General features: G+C 31.2%; 1 protein-coding gene across 4 annotated transcripts in view; it reads left to right on the top strand.

The window, feature by feature from the left end:
* LOC118203019 (patched domain-containing protein 3-like) overlaps positions 1-20,426 on the top strand; it is a 331,935-nt gene that overhangs the window by 172,326 nt on the left and 139,183 nt on the right. Inside the window, exon 1 of one of the 4 annotated variants that reach the window (XM_085810561.1) lies at positions 13,812-14,241. The exons of 2 other annotated variants lie outside the window; for them this stretch is intronic. In XM_085810561.1, the coding sequence (XP_085666687.1) occupies positions 14,226-14,241 (16 nt within the window). In that variant the 5' untranslated portion in view covers positions 13,812-14,225. Of the gene's footprint in view, positions 1-13,811; positions 14,242-14,427; positions 14,849-20,426 lie in introns of those variants that run through there. One more of the 4 variants, XM_085810564.1, reaches the window with a different exon arrangement.

The raw sequence follows: 20,426 nt of genomic DNA, 5'->3' as shown, positions 1-20,426 counted from the left end.
TTTATATCTAAATGCATTTCTTTCTCATATAGTTTTACGATCTTCAAAGTTTCTAACATCATGTTTAGTTTTAAATCCCTATTACCTTTATGTGTGTTGATAATTTTCATTTCTAATTTTACAACCACGTTCAGTGTTTCATCCACACATACCAAAATATTTCTTACATCTTCTGGTATTTAGTCTATGTCATATTTCTGTACTTCAAATGAATTTACACTGCTCACACTATTATTTTTTCATGTTTTAGAGACACTGACTATATTAATTTTACTATTTTTCATACACTAATTGCATCTATGTCAACACTCATGATAAAGTAGCAATTGTTTTGCATCACATGCATAAAGAAATTCTTAAAACCAACTTTTTCAATATCGTATTCAAATTACTGTTTTCCAGATGGGAATTACCAGTATTCTTTGGTTTTACTCTGTTACATCTTTTTAAATTTTAACATCTTACTTTTAATTCTAACATACATCTTTCGAACGGTTTTTTCTTTTAATAATAGCCTTACCTTATTTGTTCAAATTAATTCTTTACTTCACCTTCTTTACTACCTTTCAATACCTTCATAATTCACTATGCAAACGCAATGTCTTTCACTGACATTCTGTTTAATAATACTACAAGTTTCCTTAATTGACAAAAAGCGAATCATTTCTCAGTTCAAAATAGAACTACTATATTTCGCACAAACATTACCTTCATCCATTCAAGACACCCCTTAACCTGTAACTGACGTAGCGATAGGAAAGGAGACTCTTATCATATGCTCTTTCGACATTTGAAGTTTCTAGAACTTCTTTGACAAGTATATCAATACCATCAGAAAATATACTTAACATTTTTACCCAGTTTAAAGGCAACATACTGTTATAAGAAGGGTTTTAATTAAATTTATAACACAAATAAACGCATTTTGTGTTAAATAGGCATAAACATTTAGATTAAGAATATTTCTTTTTAATCGGTTGTAAGACTTGAATTTCATTCATGATACGGATTGTCTCTTGATTTTTTTTGTTTACCTTACACTAATAGAAAATTTTTACTTTACAAGTTCAGCTTTTAACGAAATAAAAACTACGATACACCTGGTGTTTTTAAGAAAAGGAACTTTGATATATTTCTGGAAATGTAAATGCTTTTAGAGTTTTCTTTCAATAACGTTGATTTTCATTACTTTACTAACTTCAATAATTCTCTTATTAGCTAATATGAATGAAAGAAGATTGTCAAAAATGTGACACAGTATAATTCTTACGAACATACGTACCTTTACCAGCATACAGATATTACCGATTGAAATGAAGAAAGATACAGATATTTTACTCCAATCTACATTAAATTAAAAAAAATATTTAAACTTTCATACATTCCAAAGAATAAATGAAAACTCAATAGATATTGTCATGTTTGTATATATGAGATAAAAGTTTTATGAATGGTATTTAAAGTAATGCTTAGAACTTCATAAAAGCGAACATTCACTATGTTAATACACATATCATCAGTTATTTACATTAATCAATGTAATATTAATCATTACATGTACTATATGCATATATATTTAAAGTTTAATTGTCTTACAATTGAATAATTAACTATTGAGAGAAAGAGGTTCATATCTTACACTATTTAATTCACATGGAACAAATTTTTCCATCAACCACATTGAACCGCGTTTATTAAATTCGCCAAAGCTCTTTTATTTCTGCATTTTCACACTCACGACACATTTTAAATGTAACTATTGATTACCATTTCAAACACCGATATCATAACTCAGTGTAAAACTACATCATAACTCATTTTTCCCCTACTAACTACAATTTTATATATTCAAGAAGTACATCTAAGACATGATCATTTTCTATGTTCTAGCAAATCGATTCAATTGCGAACATACTATTAAGACTTGCGATTTTAGAAGACTTGCATGTATTAACGATGTCAACGTTTCTTCGTTTTTATAAGATTCATATCAAATCATGTCGCATTCGAATGTGGTGTAAGAAATCACTTTTTCTTTTAAACACTTGTAAACAATGGATGCAATTTATAACAAGAGAAGTATCATGCTGTTTCAAAACATCATCATGAGCATATTTCTGTTTCTTTTGACACCGGCAACATTTAAAAAAAAAAAAAAAAATATTTCGTGAGATATTCTTTAAATTCTGTTTTACTTGAAAAAATGTCCGAACATTCAATACGATGTAAAGATTCATATTGTTTTAAATTCTTATGCTCACTAAATATTTTTTGTCATGATTTACTCTTAAAAGTAACTTTATAAGTTTTCATATCCTTTTTACATGAAAAGAACTTGTGATTATTCACTACAAAATTCTAAGACGAGAAGCTTCGCGACTTTTCAAACTATAAACTTAAATTTCTTAGGACATACACTACATCTGATGTTTCTTTCATGAGATTTCAAATATCTCTTCAGATTACTCGTATTCAAGAAACCTCGCAAATATATCACATAAGTTCAGCGAATAGTCGCTTCATAAACTCTTAATGCTATTATGCTTTTCAACACGAGTGAATCACTTGAAGCATATACTGCACTGTAAACATACAATACTTAAAAAAATTGTTATAAAAAATAAAAATACATTCATTTCACCAAGAAGCTTTTCTATTTAAATACATTTATTTATTTCCAAAGAACAAGTTTCTGTATTATACATAAAATATACTTAGAATTTTCTTTCATTAGTTAATATCAAATTAACAACAATATCCATTTACTGATATTTGATATACATGTTTGCTTTAAAATTAAAACTAAAATTTCAATATATTTCTATTAAAAAAAACATAAGCAAAAAAAAAAAAAAAAAAAAAATACTCATAACATCAACCAAAGACAGAAATTTAAATAGAATAGCTGTACTTATATTAGTGCATTTTTATAATCTTCATAACATTTCGATTCAAAAAACCTATTACAAAATAAATGAAACATTTTTTTCTGCCTTAAAGAATCTCTTATATTTTTAAAATTAATACATAAAAATATATCTTCCCCAATATATTTAATTCTATCCTCAACACTTATTATAATGCAATCATGTCTTGTTTGTGAAGGATGATTTACAATACAACCTTCGCATTTAAATAGTTTTGTAATCACTGAATTTAATTCAGTTTTGATAGAGTTTATGAGTTCTTTAAAAAGTTCATCATCATCACTTACCATATCCGAACAATTGTTTTTACATTTGATTTGCAACGGTAAAATAATTTCAAAAATACTTTTATATAAAGTATTAGATACATCAGGAATAATTTCTTTCAATTTTTTTAAAATATCACAGTTTACTTTTAGGTATGTAGGTTTTAGTTTAAAAGAATTTTCATCTTGTTTAAAAACTTGTTGAAAAATACACTCACCTTCTTTGTTGAAAACTACCAACTCATTATTGCAAATGATGCTGGCAGTCGTATAGACAAGGTTAAATTCATATATTTTTGAGGAAAATTCTTGCCATGTTGCAGGAGTTATAACAACACCGCGTGTAGTAGGGTATAATATTTTATTTTGTTCCACACATTCACGTAGATGAATGTTCATTCTGTTTTCAAACTGATTTATGGACACAAAATATCCCCAACCAAGAGTCCACTGTGCAATCAACTTCGAACTTTCTTTTTTCTGTTCTCGATTATTCGGCATGAAGATATTTTCAGGAACAGACTTCATATAGTGGGCAAACCAGTCATCCTCTGGAAGTTCATCCTCATTATCTTCCAAGCGTCGTTTTTTAATTTTCGAAATTTTTATGTTTCGGAATGTGATACTAATTCTAGGATCTTTAACGTCAGGTTGAGAGGGTATTCCGTGCATCCAAAATTGATTCGTTGGGGGTTTCATTACAAGGAGAGTTCCATGAGTTAAGTCCACGCTTCGAGATGTGAAATTTCGCCTGGTAAATACCATTTGACGTTTTGCACCTAAACTGATGATAGGTATATCACTTTCAGGTTCGAGACAAGTTTCATTGTCTTTATGCGTTGAAATTTTCGCCACTCCGTCAGGATAATAGTTCAATAAAGCAAAATTATATTTTTTGCCAGTTATCGTTTCAACATAATCTTTTACATTTAGAAGAGTTTGAGTCCATGGTTCTGCACAAATGCTCGTTTCAGAGAATTCGTAACTAAGTCCTTCATCACCAAAACCGAGTACTTTTCTTCGTGGAACATACTGAGTCCCATTAATTTCAAAACTAATATTTTTAAAATCATAATTTGATAGTTCATCTAGCAAAATATCAGCTTCATTTCGTGAATAAAATTCTTCGTATAATTCCACATTTAACTCTGTATCACATATATTCCTCATATTCGCTTCTGAATCTAACGACAATTCTGAATGATATAGAAATACGTAGCATTCTTAAATAGCAAAAATTATCTAAAACATACATTAACGAAATGATTTCATCAACACTTATCGTAATACATTCTTGTCATGTCTTGTTTGTGAAGCCAGTCTTTCCGGCGTCATATGTGTAAAAATAATCATGATAGGATAGTGGGAAAGAGTTATACTGTCCTAATGTTGTTATTCTGAACCTCGATATTACATATATGCATAAGGAGAATCTTAAAAGCATCATCCACTTATCATGATAGAGTAATGGAAAATTTCTAAAACTCTGATAATCATACGCGAAAGAATGTATTATCTTAAGGTTGTTGTTGCTATTCCAAGTTTGACAGTACATACAGAAGTGAAGGAAGATCCTTGATAAGCGCTGTAGACTTCACGTTATCATGATAACGTGCAGCACTTATCAAGGGTCTTCCTTCACTTCTGTATGTATTGTCAAACTTGGAATAGCAACAACAACCTTAAGATAATACATTCTTTCGCGTATGATTATCAGAGTTTTAGAAATTTTCCATTACTCTATCATGATAAGTGGATGATGCTTTTAAGATTCTCCTTATGCATATATGTAATATCGAGGTTCAGAATAACAACATTAGGACAGTATAACTCTTTCCCACTATCCTATCATGATTATTTTTACACATATGACGCCGGAAAGACTGGCTTCACAAACAAGACATGACAAGAATGTATTACGATAAGTGTTGATGAAATCATTTCGTTAATGTATGTTTTAGATAATTTTTGCTATTTAAGAATGCTACGTATTTCTATATCATTCAGAATTGTCGTTAGATTCAGAAGCGAATATGAGGAATATATGTGATACAGAGTTAAATGTGGAATTATACGAAGAATTTTATTCACGAAATGAAGCTGATATTTTGCTAGATGAACTATCAAATTATGATTTTAAAAATATTAGTTTTGAAATTAATGGGACTCAGTATGTTCCACGAAGAAAAGTACTCGGTTTTGGTGATGAAGGACTTAGTTACGAATTCTCTGAAACGAGCATTTGTGCAGAACCATGGACTCAAACTCTTCTAAATGTAAAAGATTATGTTGAAACGATAACTGGCAAAAAATATAATTTTGCTTTATTGAACTATTATCCTGACGGAGTGGCGAAAATTTCAACGCATAAAGACAATGAAACTTGTCTCGAACCTGAAAGTGATATACCTATCATCAGTTTAGGTGCAAAACGTCAAATGGTATTTACCAGGCGAAATTTCACATCTCGAAGCGTGGACTTAACTCATGGAACTCTCCTTGTAATGAAACCCCCAACGAATCAATTTTGGATGCACGGAATACCCTCTCAACCTGACGTTAAAGATCCTAGAATTAGTATCACATTCCGAAACATAAAAATTTCGAAAATTAAAAAACGACGCTTGGAAGATAATGAGGATGAACTTCCAGAGGATGACTGGTTTGCCCACTATATGAAGTCTGTTCCTGAAAATATCTTCATGCCGAATAATCGAGAACAGAAAAAAGAAAGTTCGAAGTTGATTGCACAGTGGACTCTTGGTTGGGGATATTTTGTGTCCATAAATCAGTTTGAAAACAGAATGAACATTCATCTACGTGAATGTGTGGAACAAAATAAAATATTATACCCTACTACACGCGGTGTTGTTATAACTCCTGCAACATGGCAAGAATTTTCCTCAAAAATATATGAATTTAACCTTGTCTATACGACTGCCAGCATCATTTGCAATAATGAGTTGGTAGTTTTCAACAAAGAAGGTGAGTGTATTTTTCAACAAGTTTTTAAACAAGATGAAAATTCTTTTAAACTAAAACCTACATACCTAAAAGTAAACTGTGATATTTTAAAAAAATTGAAAGAAATTATTCCTGATGTATCTAATACTTTATATAAAAGTATTTTTGAAATTATTTTACCGTTGCAAATCAAATGTAAAAACAATTGTTCGGATATGGTAAGTGATGATGATGAACTTTTTAAAGAACTCATAAACTCTATCAAAACTGAATTAAATTCAGTGATTACAAAACTATTTAAATGCGAAGGTTGTATTGTAAATCATCCTTCACAAACAAGACATGATTGCATTATAATAAGTGTTGAGGATAGAATTAAATATATTGGGGAAGATATATTTTTATGTATTAATTTTAAAAATATAAGAGATTCTTTAAGGCAGAAAAAAATGTTTCATTTATTTTGTAATAGGTTTTTTGAATCGAAATGTTATGAAGATTATAAAAATGCACTAATATAAGTACAGCTATTCTATTTAAATTTCTGTCTTTGGTTGATGTTATGAGTATTTTTTTTTTTTTTTTTTTTTTTGCTTATGTTTTTTTTAATAGAAATATATTGAAATTTTAGTTTTAATTTTAAAGCAAACATGTATATCAAATATCAGTAAATGGATATTGTTGTTAATTTGATATTAACTAATGAAAGAAAATTCTAAGTATATTTTATGTATAATACAGAAACTTGTTCTTTGGAAATAAATAAATGTATTTAAATAGAAAAGCTTCTTGGTGAAATGAATGTATTTTTATTTTTTATAACAATTTTTTTAAGTATTGTATGTTTACAGTGCAGTATATGCTTCAAGTGATTCACTCGTGTTGAAAAGCATAATAGCATTAAGAGTTTATGAAGCGACTATTCGCTGAACTTATGTGATATATTTGCGAGGTTTCTTGAATACGAGTAATCTGAAGAGATATTTGAAATCTCATGAAAGAAACATCAGATGTAGTGTATGTCCTAAGAAATTTAAGTTTATAGTTTGAAAAGTCGCGAAGCTTCTCGTCTTAGAATTTTGTAGTGAATAATCACAAGTTCTTTTCATGTAAAAAGGATATGAAAACTTATAAAGTTACTTTTAAGAGTAAATCATGACAAAAAATATTTAGTGAGCATAAGAATTTAAAACAATATGAATCTTTACATCGTATTGAATGTTCGGACATTTTTTCAAGTAAAACAGAATTTAAAGAATATCTCACGAAATATTTTTTTTTTTTTTTTAAATGTTGCCGGTGTCAAAAGAAACAGAAATATGCTCATGATGATGTTTTGAAACAGCATGATACTTCTCTTGTTATAAATTGCATCCATTGTTTACAAGTGTTTAAAAGAAAAAGTGATTTCTTACACCACATTCGAATGCGACATGATTTGATATGAATCTTATAAAAACGAAGAAACGTTGACATCGTTAATACATGCAAGTCTTCTAAAATCGCAAGTCTTAATAGTATGTTCGCAATTGAATCGATTTGCTAGAACATAGAAAATGATCATGTCTTAGATGTACTTCTTGAATATATAAAATTGTAGTTAGTAGGGGAAAAATGAGTTATGATGTAGTTTTACACTGAGTTATGATATCGGTGTTTGAAATGGTAATCAATAGTTACATTTAAAATGTGTCGTGAGTGTGAAAATGCAGAAATAAAAGAGCTTTGGCGAATTTAATAAACGCGGTTCAATGTGGTTGATGGAAAAATTTGTTCCATGTGAATTAAATAGTGTAAGATATGAACCTCTTTCTCTCAATAGTTAATTATTCAATTGTAAGACAATTAAACTTTAAATATATATGCATATAGTACATGTAATGATTAATATTACATTGATTAATGTAAATAACTGATGATATGTGTATTAACATAGTGAATGTTCGCTTTTATGAAGTTCTAAGCATTACTTTAAATACCATTCATAAAACTTTTATCTCATATATACAAACATGACAATATCTATTGAGTTTTCATTTATTCTTTGGAATGTATGAAAGTTTAAATATTTTTTTTAATTTAATGTAGATTGGAGTAAAATATCTGTATCTTTCTTCATTTCAATCGGTAATATCTGTATGCTGGTAAAGGTACGTATGTTCGTAAGAATTATACTGTGTCACATTTTTGACAATCTTCTTTCATTCATATTAGCTAATAAGAGAATTATTGAAGTTAGTAAAGTAATGAAAATCAACGTTATTGAAAGAAAACTCTAAAAGCATTTACATTTCCAGAAATATATCAAAGTTCCTTTTCTTAAAAACACCAGGTGTATCGTAGTTTTTATTTCGTTAAAAGCTGAACTTGTAAAGTAAAAATTTTCTATTAGTGTAAGGTAAACAAAAAAAATCAAGAGACAATCCGTATCATGAATGAAATTCAAGTCTTACAACCGATTAAAAAGAAATATTCTTAATCTAAATGTTTATGCCTATTTAACACAAAATGCGTTTATTTGTGTTATAAATTTAATTAAAACCCTTCTTATAACAGTATGTTGCCTTTAAACTGGGTAAAAATGTTAAGTATATTTTCTGATGGTATTGATATACTTGTCAAAGAAGTTCTAGAAACTTCAAATGTCGAAAGAGCATATGATAAGAGTCTCCTTTCCTATCGCTACGTCAGTTACAGGTTAAGGGGTGTCTTGAATGGATGAAGGTAATGTTTGTGCGAAATATAGTAGTTCTATTTTGAACTGAGAAATGATTCGCTTTTTGTCAATTAACTGTGTGTGTGTGTGTGTATTGAGAATACGGCAAAGCACACTAGGGCTATCTGCCTAAGGGGAGGGATGCCTTTCGTGGAGGACTTTCTAAGGGAAACTGGCTCATATACACGTTACACATGGGGAAAACCACGAAAACGCCCATGCAGCCAGCCCGTTCGCGGGATTCGAACCTCGGACCGAACTACCAGTGTTTAGCGATTTTACCGCTCGGCCGCTGGTGGGCCCTTTTGTCAATTAAGGAAACTTGTAGTATTATTAAACAGAATGTCAGTGAAAGACATTGCGTTTGCATAGTGAATTATGAAGGTATTGAAAGGTAGTAAAGAAGGTGAATTAAAGAATTAATTTGAACAAATAAGGTAAGGCTATTATTAAAAGAAAAAACTGTTCGAAAGATGTATGTTAGAATTAAAAGTAAGATGTTAAAATTTAAAAAGATGTAACAGAGTAAAACCAAAGAATACTGGTAATTCCCATCTGGAAAACAGTAATTTGAATACGATATTGAAAAAGTTGGTTTTAAGAATTTCTTTATGCATGTGATGCAAAACAATTGCTACTTTATCATGAGTGCTGACATAGATGCAATTAGTGTATGAAAAATAGTAAAATTAATATAGTCAGTGTCTCTAAAACATGAAAAAATAATAGTGTGAGCAGTCTAAATTCATTTGAAGTACTGAAATATGACATAGACTAAATACCAGAAGATGTAAGAAATATTTTGGTATGTGTGGATGAAACACTGAACGTGGTTGTAAAATTAGAAATGAAAATTATCAACACACATAAAGGTAATAGGGATTTAAAACTAAACATGATGTTAGAAACTTTGAAGATCGTAAAACTATATGAGAAAGAAATGCATTTAGATATAAATGGTATTAAACTGTAAAGTTGTGAATGGAAATTTCTGAGTAAAACCTGTAGATGATCTATTATGATCGGAGAATAAAACAAGTATTTTAAAAATTGTAAGGAAATATTTGAATATGGAGTAAATGAAAACAATCCATATCGTTAAAATGAATAAAAAGGGATAAAATGTTGGAATTACGAATGATGAGACAGAAATAAAAACATTATAATAAATAAGTTAAACTAGAATTAAGAAATATAAACACAGAAGGGAAATCATGAACGTAAGAAACGCAATTAACAGTTATAGACTTAAGTTTTTTAAAAAAATATTCGGTAATGTAAGGAAGATATTGTTAAACATGTAAAAGAAATTAGAAATTCTGTAGAAAATTTAGTAAAAGAACTAAGATCACGAAAAATAAACGTTTCTTTTTAAATAGAATTTCAAACCACTAAGTTAAAGTGTGTATAGAATACTAGAATGGTTTAAAAAAGTAAATGAAGTTAAAATTCAGAATATATTGAACATTATAACGTTAAAAAAAGTGTGAAATTGCATCTAAAATTAAGTAGTGTAACAAATAAACAGCATGTGCGGGAACGTTTGTGAAATATAATATATAAGTTAAAAATCAGGTTATGCTGAAATGGTATGAAAGGTATGAAAAAAAATAGTATGTGGAAATTAAATAAAATATTACAAATTAGAAACGTTAAGTATTAAAAAAATATGACAGTAAATAAATATGTTATTATGAACAGAAAACCTGAGAAATAAGTTAAAGTTTCATGGAAAACTAGAAAGAATAAAAGTATCAGAATAAAATTGAGTAATAAAAAAAAATTATCTTGTAGTTTCATTAAAGGAAAGTCTTTTCTTTATATTTGTTTCTTTTATATTGTTTTCAGAGTCGCACATTGAATAATTTTAACACCAGACTTAAAAAATATATTTCTAAAACATATAATTCACTTTTTCATTAATAGAGGGCAGCATCGCTATATCATCAAAATTAAGATGCAGAAAATATTTCCCGTTGCCAATTTAAAAAAAAAAACTAACTTTAAATGAAAAGCAGGAGGTCTACAACTCAATCAGCAATCTAAAAACAACTCAACTCCACTCGAAACCACGCCTCCTAGTGTGATGACGTTGCCTTTGGTTCCGCCCTCTGTGTGACGTCGATGACCACGCCCACACCGCACACCGCGTGCAGGTGAACCCGTATTTTTATACTACTGCCACTGATGAGCTCAGTTGGTAATATTAGCAATGTGAAACTGAATTATTACTTTGCTGTTTTCTCAGATGCGGTCAAGAAGAGGAGAATGATGTTAACTACCAAGAGGAAAGTATACAAGGAAAGTATAAAGGTGTTCTAGAGTTCATAAGAGGAGATATTTTTAAAAAGAAAGTTGTTTTTAGGTCTCCTTTGATATCAGTATATCTGGAAAGGAATGAAAAAATCTCTTTTCTGGTATTTTTCTTCTTAATTTCGCGGAGGATTTAGCACCAGAGGTTCTTTCAGTAAAAACTAAGATGGAGCTACAAAGAGAACTCTCATTGGCTCTTTATTATTAAAGTCAGTAGCTACTAAAATATCTACGTGAATATACACGGTACCAGAATGGAGACAAATTAAGGACGCGAAAAGTTTTGAAGTGATCAATTTCTTTTATGTATTAAAGAGTTTAATACTATAAGTATGCACTTTTTTGGATTCTGCATACAGTTTCGAATTAAATTATATTAAATTATAATTTTAAAATGATTTTATTGATTATATCGATTTGTTAATTAACATTTCATTATTGCATTATTTAATTATAGGAATTTCCTTTCTCCCCCCCCCACACCGAAGAAATACATACCTATTATTCACGAGGCTGAAGTGCTGTAACCAAATAATCCAAACCAATTCCTGCTGAACAACATTAATTAGTACTGTCATTGCTTGTGAAAAGTATACTAGTTTTTAAAAGACTTCGTAATTAATTCCTTAATCATGTTAAGAATAAGAAGGGTTTGTGTGTTTATTTAACTGAATATTTCAAAGCATGTGAGGAATACTTGACAAAGACATATTCGTGGTGAATTTTCTAGGGAATTTCGAGGAGTATTTTTGGGAAATTTTCTAGACTCATATTTACATCACACTTAAACCACGAAAATGCGATCCCTTTGTTAAATTTGCCTCTAATTTCCAAGACCCTTGTTGTTTTTAATTGCTATTTTATTTATTCAAAGAAAAGCACAAGTCGATGATTTCTGTGACAAGAAGAACTTTTTGACTGTACAGTCTATTTTAGATTTAACGACAATATTCTTAAATGGGAAAACGTTGAGGAAATTAAATCCTAAAACTTATGTAAAAAAAAACTTTGAATAATCCTAAAACTTATATAAAACTAAGCTTTGGAAAATCATCGCTCGGTTAATGTCCTTACAGAGGATGAACTGATATGAAATTAGAAAACGTGGGTCATGTTGTGCCGCTTAAATTTATTCCCTATTTCGCGAATGGCCTGACTGCAAGGACGTTTTCATGTTTTTCCCCTGTGTAGCGTGTATACCATCCAGTTTCCGTTAGAAAGTCCTTCATGAAGGTATCTCTCTTCTTAGGCAGATAGCCTCAAGTGCTTTAACATAATTAAATGGACAAAACCATTCAAGCATCATATGAAGGCAGAATGAGGCTTTAGGCATAGTGTTCTTTGTGGCTATTTTCCAACTCCACCAATAGCCGAGTGGTCAAATCGCTGCATGCTGGTAGTTTTATCAGCGTTCGAAACCAAGCGAATAGGCTGGTTCCATGGTTAGTTTTCGTAGTTTTCTCCATGAATACGCCTCAGTCTCTCTTCGAAATCGTTCACAAAAGCATCCTCCCCTTAGATAGATAGCCCTCGTAAGCTTTGCTATGCCATCATTATGGCATAGCAAAATTATCCAATGATTTTTATGTCTTCCTAAACGCTAGGGTCTAGTTAGCTTTGCTAGTCAGGATCTGGTTAATTATTCAAAGGGTTTTATAAATCCCTAATGAATTTCTTAGAATTGTTTTATGTTCAACATTTATAGAAATTTAGAAATAACCAAAAGATAATTATGTTGAAGTGCATGCGAATGAGTTAACTTTAACATTTGATCTCTGAAGAATGTTCAGACATTTAAAATCATTATTTTTTTCCCTAATTTCATACACTGACGGGAAAATAAAAGTAACTCTCTTCTTAATATTAGTTACGAATTAACGAATGTCGCTCAGATGGTATAGTGATTAGGGGAGCCTACTGCGGTACCGAAAGGCTCGGGTTCGAATCCAGGAGAAGAGACTTATGTTTGTAAATGTATAGTGTCGCTCTAATTACGCGGCGAGCCGAAAGTCCTCTCGTGTGGATTGGTGAAAAGGGAGAGGGGTGGGAGACCCCGGATTTCTCCGCGGGGTGTTCTTTCTCAAAATTTGGGTGGAAAATAGAAGTCCAACTTCTCTTTGGAGTAGACTCTGACAACCACTGTTGCATATAGTATGGGCAAGACGAATTGACGAATATTGTTAACTAATTGTCTACCTCAATCTCTTCTTTTTCTTCACAGTTTAAATATTAAAAATTGAGAAAAAATTACTCAACCTTGTTATAAGCATAATTATATGCAATGTACTTCTCCTTTTAACGGAATGACCTTACTTCCAACGTATAATCACAAAGATAAAATCCCTTCCTCCTAATATTTAATTTGGCGATTTCAGTGCCGAAGAGATGACAAAGAGAGAATAACTTTTCAAAACGCTCTTTCATTGTCCGAAGAGGAAAAATAACCTTGATTCGGACCCCAGTTAAGTAAAAGGAGCTGTTTTTTCTCCTTACTGGTTTATTCCCTTTCTTTTATCTCTGCTTCAACAAACCTAAGAAACTTTTGACGTAATACTCCTCGAAACCGGTTCCGACGGTTCGCGGTGTTGAGAGGAAAACCGGGGGGTTGTTAAGAGGGGGAGAAAGTTGTTATCCATGGCGGCTGACGACGAAAGAGTTACACTACAAGGGAGGCACCACTGTTCATTGCATGCCGCTGGTTCTCAGTCGTTCCCTCTCAGGCAAGGCGAGATCGCGAATTAGGACAAACTCCATCCACCAGCAACTAGTGAAAGTGACTTCTAGATTAGTGAAACAGAGCGCAATGGTTACTAACCCTAGCGCGAGCCTGTAGGCTTGCGATCGGGGTGTTGAATCCCCCTTGCCATCGATGTGGACATTAAAAATATTCCAAAACTGCCATCTTCAGGGAAAAAACGTGACTGTTTTTGTTCTCGGGCATTAAATCAGAAAAAGAAACTTTGTGTCTTTACTTCCGCAGAAAACCAGAAGATCGTTTGAAATTTTTCTCGTCTGCTCTCTTCCTCCTTCTAACCCAAGATGCCGACCGGAACAGGTAAGCTGTTTACTTCCTTCAGAGAGAATTTGTTCTCTTTTCTCTCTCTCTCTCTCGTTTATTTTTTTCTACTTTATTGCTTATTTCCCACATATTGAACTAGTTACGACGGGTTGACTTGTACTTCCGACGATGTGCCCCGCTTTTTTTGCGCTGCAGTGAATTCTCTCGCCGTCATTTACTACAGTGCTTTCGGCGGGACTGTTCAAGCGAAAGTTCTAAACAGTTATAGTCCTGCCGCTTAAAATTTATCGATTCCCGTTATTGTTTGTTTGTGTCTATCTCCTCTGTTGCAGTGTGTATTGACCACGGGGCGAAAAGTATCGCGTGATATTTTCTAATGGTCTCTCAAAATCGTGACGTCAACTCGAAAATTCTCGGACTTCGTAAGGTCGTTTCTGTTATTCAAAAAAGTGCTGCGTTCAACTTCAAGTCGGATATTTAACTTCAAAGTGGTCATCAGCCGATGATGTTAGTGTTAGTGCTGATGAAGAACAACGTCCAAGCTGGATGTAAATGTGGATTAACACTTTCACTGGGTGCAATTCTGTATAACTTAAAGTTGTATGGTGAAAATTGCCTCATGTCTGATATTACCCCATCCCAGGTAAGATTTTCATATTCATTCAGCAGTAAACGTAAAAATGGACGTCAGGAAGTGTATTTAAAACGTAGAATAAGTGCAAAAAATAATTAAAATTATATTAAATGACCTGAGCCTAAACTTAGCATGTTATGTAAAAACATTAAAATAAAGCAAAAATTTCACCTATAATTTACATGAGGAAGAACTTCAATAACGTCGAAATTAATCATAATATAAAATTTGATTATTAAGATGCTGAATGTAAATTTTCCTTGAAAACCGCTATCCTTCATTTGTCAAGTTTTTTTAAGTAATAAACTGTAAATTATCCTTTTAAACTGATGTCGCTCAATCGTTAAACTTCTCCAGTTATGAAATTTATGTAAAAGAAGTAAATTTAAAAATTTTTATGAATTTCTCCAGTATGGTAAAACTGTGGTGTAAAATTTCCATAAGTAGCCTGCAAAATTTGCATAATGTCTTGCTAAATTGACCCAAATAAGAAAATTAAAATTTCCTAACTTCTTGTTAGAATCATATGTTCTGCATATTATCTATCGTTCTCATTCTAGGAAACGTACCCTGAATTGTTTCGAAAAAAACAAGTCTTAACCAAGTTCAAATGCAAAAATGCTATCTCAGAAATTTGCTTCTTTACATTTAAAAAACAGAAAAACGTTTAAAATAAATTTTTAAAAAAATCCGAAAGCTTTCATATTTCATATTACGCCCAAAGAGACTTCTTTTAATGTTTTGTGTCTTACCTTCACTTATTAAATATCATATTCTTCGCACTTAAACCACATAAAATTCAATTTAACAGCAATATCACAAAATATTTAAAAACAGCATTACTTTAGACTTTTTGATACACAGTCTCGCGTGCTGTAGATAAAAATATTTTTTCCGTACAGTGTTGCCATTGCTCGCTTTAAAATCCTTGAGTTTGCTAATCAAAAACCCATAAATGTTTTACAAACTATGAATAATAAACAAATTCGAAATTCAAAATTCGGGCTCCCATGTTCGGGTGGAGGTTTAGGTTATTAAGGATTTGATTGCTCTAGGTGCCGTTGTTTTCTCACAATGCGAGAAACATACATACATTGATGCAGATTCTTCATTATTTAATTTCTGTAAATATAATACAGGGCGATAATGTTTGGTGGCAACAATTTAAAAAGTGATTCACCGTTTGTAGTTAACGCTAAAAGGCTGATTAACGCTAAAAGGCTTAAAATATCAATTTTGCAGTATGTATAAGTATGGAAATAAGATCAGAGTATGATTTCAGTGGTTCAAGTGCACGCAAAATTTAATGAAGTCGCGAATCCATAATTTGCATGCATTCTAGAACTCTGTAATTTAATTTTCTAATTTTGTATTATAAATACTGAAAATAGACTTAAATAGAAATATGTCAAATCAACTGATCATCATTCAAGTAAATTACCCTATTAAAAAAATATCTGTACGTGGTGCATATATTGCTACTATATAAATTCGAAAGTTAACCTTATCCTGTTGTCGTTTCGATTTACTCCCTTTAGATTTTCAGTTAGGTTTTGAAACGATTAATTAAATTTCTTAACTTCTATCAATTTAACCAATTTTAGTCTGTTTAAAAGCATTCATTTTTCTCAAATAAACTTGAATAAAGTTTCGCCATGTTTGGCTCCATGATTTGCATTATTGGCTTGTCGCAGATTGTGTGTATAAGCAATATTTTAAATAATAGATGCTTTAAGGAGAATGAGTACTTAGCGCTATTGGGAAGCGATACTGATATTGAATTTTATTAAATAAAAACGATACAAGACTGGTAGGCTGATCATGTTAATGAGTAGAGCTTTGTCATGATCAGCCAATAAGCTGTTAGGTTTCAGTCCGGAAAGGTGAAATTTTCTTGATTATATTGATATTCTATAAAGTACATGATGGTTGTCTGCCTTAGAGAAGAATTCTAGATAAAGAAGTGGGAGGGTCTGCCGGCTATGAAAAACCGCATGCTATAAGCATGTTTTGCCCACATTAACCCATCCTGGAGGTATCTACCAAAGTTTTGGGGCTTTAACCATTCAGCTACAAGTGACCAAAACAATTTGAATTTAATTTCTTGAACTCTATTTCAGTATCACGTACTTGTTTAAGAAATGCATTTGAATCAAAGTCTCATTTAAGTACTCATATATACTAGGCATGGTACACAACGAAGGTTTCATGTGCTCAATAGTGGTCCAGTATTCAGGCATTTATGTTTACCCTTAGATTTTCAATTATGCAGCTCTTATGTATTTTGTACAATACGTTTTTAATGTTTCCATTGAATCACCATATAGAAATTAGATGTCTCTTTTAAAAAATATGTAGAGAATAGTTTTAGTGCAAGTGTTAGGCAATTTATTACTTATTATTACTTTGTTTACTTAAATATATTATAATATATATATATATAAGTTTTTAAGATGAAAATGAACCTCATAAATCACTATATAGAAATTAGATGTTCCCTTTAAATCTAAAAATAACTATATTATATCTTTCGAGCCCAAAGGGCCTTAGCCTAGAAGGGCTATTAAATTCGTTTCGGCATTTTGCGTCGTCCACTATAAAACGGCGTTTCACTTTTCAAATTGTTTCCACCAAATATTATCGCCTTTCAATGTATTTGAAGAAATTAAATAATGAATGATCTGCATTAATTTATCCATGTTTCTCGCATTGTGATAAAACAACGGTACCAAGGGACATCCAATTCTGGATAACATAGTTCTCCACTTGAATATGGGTATCTAAAAGCCCAAATTTGGAATTTATCCGTTTCATATTTTGTAAAACTTTATAACAAATGTTTTATTAGCAAACTCAACGATTACAAAGCGAGCAATGGCGGCACTGTACGGGGGTGGGATAACTATCTCCAGCGCGCAAGACTGTGCATCGGAAATTCTAACGATATGCTCTTTTTAAACATTTTGTGATACTGCTATTGAATTAAATTTTAGGTTTAAATGAAAAGAACATGATATTTAATAAATAAAGGTAACACACAAAACGTCCTTTGGGCGTAATATAAAATCTAAAAGATTGCAGATGTTTTCCTTTTTTTTTTTTTTTTTTCTTTTTTATTTTGTAAGTTTATTTTGCTTATTTTACCTTAGCGAAAGTTCGAAATTTTTTAAGTCGTCAAAATATGATATTCAAGGACGTATTTATTTATGTATTCAGTTGAAGGTTAATTAAGAAAAGCATTGACCAGTTCTCCAAGAATAACGACGAATTCTCTGAACATAATAATTCTCCACAAAATTTCCAATTTATTGACAAATTCATGTCTATTCAAATTCACTTCTTTAGGGTTTTACACGAATCACCATTTTATCTCCGACAATGTGCTTTATTGTTTCATACCAGTATGTCTCTGCTACGATATGCAGTCTACGTCAGAAACGATCCTGGGGTTAAAAGACAATTTGACAAAATAGAGCTGTACATCTTCCTGTAAGCAATTATTCTTTTGTTCTCCTCGAAGTTGAACAAATGCAGATCAAGAAAGAGGTCCGCTGAAACTTGCGCCTCGCAACAAGCATTGAAGATTAAGGTTGCACATGTCTTTCAAAAACTTCGGATCTTTAGCTCATCTTTTGCTACATGAATAGATATTAATTCGTTTCCGCATTGCTATGAGCTTGGACTGCTTTTGAAGTAGAAATTTTTCGTTAATATACATCCGAAGCACTCTTCACTAATGTACATTTGTAAATGCGTATTTGTTCGCAAATCGAATTATGTGGATAGCTGGATAGCTTTACAAACCTAGAAATCGAAAATGCCTCAGGGGGGGGACTTTCTAAGAGAAACTGGCTCGTATAATGTTACTCGTGGAGAAAACCGCGAAAACGCCCAAGCAGCCTGCCCGTTCGCAGGATTCGAACCTCGGACCGAATTACCAGTATTCAGCGATTTTGCCGCTCCCGTTGTTGGGCTATGTTATTTGAACTTAGACACTTCTTTTTTAATTTTCATAGGCAATAAATTAATTTCGCATGAATTTGTACATTTTCGTTAATAAGTTCTTCGATACGTTTCTTATAGTACTGTGGAGTACCATAAGATAAAGTGTCAACTGAACACGAATTCATCAGTCGCTATAAATTAATCAAAAAAAATCTGTTATTCCTTGCAATTGTAAAAGTTTTACGATTACAAGAAAATAGGAATGCTATAATTTGCACAGATTTACAAGTTTCCATAATGTTAGTCGTACGATTCAGTTCTTAAATCTTGCTCTGAAAACCAAAAAGAAAAATTTGCTTTGGATGTTCATGAGTAGAAAATCTAAAGCTACGAAGCTGGAAACATCAAGTGTTGAATGATTGTAGTTCTTTTCTGGAAACTTAAGGTAGTTTGTAAATATGTAATGTAATTATTTGTAAAAATGAATGTTTGGGTTGAAGTTAAATAAAATTTGATAACAGATCTTTAGAATCTGATGTATTCCCTTTTCCGTTCATTAAATTTTCAGTTGCAGAATTCTACCTCTTTTTTAAGGAAAGAAGATTCTTCGCCATTTTCTGAACCATTCATATTTAAAATTAAGAAATTTAAGCATTTCTATGATCATTATGCGGAAATTTTCCTGAAATGAATTATTTATGTTAACGCCTAACATTTACGGTTTTTAATTATTACTTTGGAGGCAGATAGCCCTCGTGTGCTTTGCCATAATTAAATACACCACACCACCACTAATTATTACTTTGGATTTATTCCCTCGTGTTCTTTACGTTGAATGATATATCGAAAGTAATATTATTAATTACAAACTTATAAAGAAAAGAATTTTAGAAATGAGTATTTGTCATTTATATTTCCCACACCAAACTTGAAATAATTAAAACTTGTCTAGTTATTAATTATAACAAACACTTTTTTAAGCTCTAAGGGGAGTTAGCAGAGAAGGGCTATTAGTTTGGAAACAGGGTTTTGTGTTGAATTACTTAAATGCGCTGTATCACTTTTCAAACTGTTGCCACCAAATATTATTACCCTCTATTATATTTAAAGAAATTAAATAATGAAGAATTTACATGAATGTAGGCATGTTCCTGGCACTGTGAAAAAAGAACGGTACCTAGAGCCATCCAATTTTGAATAACCTACTCCTCCACCCGAATATAGGCACCTAGAACCCCGAATTTAGATTTTTTTCATATTTTGTAAAACATTAACGAATTTTCATTAACAAACTCAGCGAATTCAAAGCGAGGAATGGCAACACTGTAAGAAAAAACATTTTTATCTCCAGCACGCGAGACTGCCTATCGGAAATTGTTTAAGATATGTTGTTTTTGAATACTCTTAGTCCAAATGATGCTCTCAAACGGATGTGCGTAAATAAAAAGAAATAAAAAAAAATGAGAAAAAGGCTCCTTTGATCGTAATATAAAATCTAAAAAGCTTTCAGATCTTTTTTTTTTTTTTTTTTTTTTTTTTTTTTTGTCGTTAAAGAGTTATTGTGGAAAATTTAAATGCTTAACATTGCGTCGTAGTCAGGCACTACCAATTATTTCAGGCAATTCTGCTCCCCTCTGCCCCA

This window comes from Stegodyphus dumicola, chromosome 2 (assembly GCF_044657685.1).
Source record: "Stegodyphus dumicola isolate Sdum_Otavi_A_Nest chromosome 2, ASM4465768v1".
In the NCBI taxonomy this organism is placed as follows: Eukaryota; Metazoa; Arthropoda; class Arachnida; order Araneae; family Eresidae; genus Stegodyphus; species Stegodyphus dumicola.
Note: the sequence above shows the minus strand (reverse complement) of the source record. Positions and strands in the feature narration are given on the sequence as shown.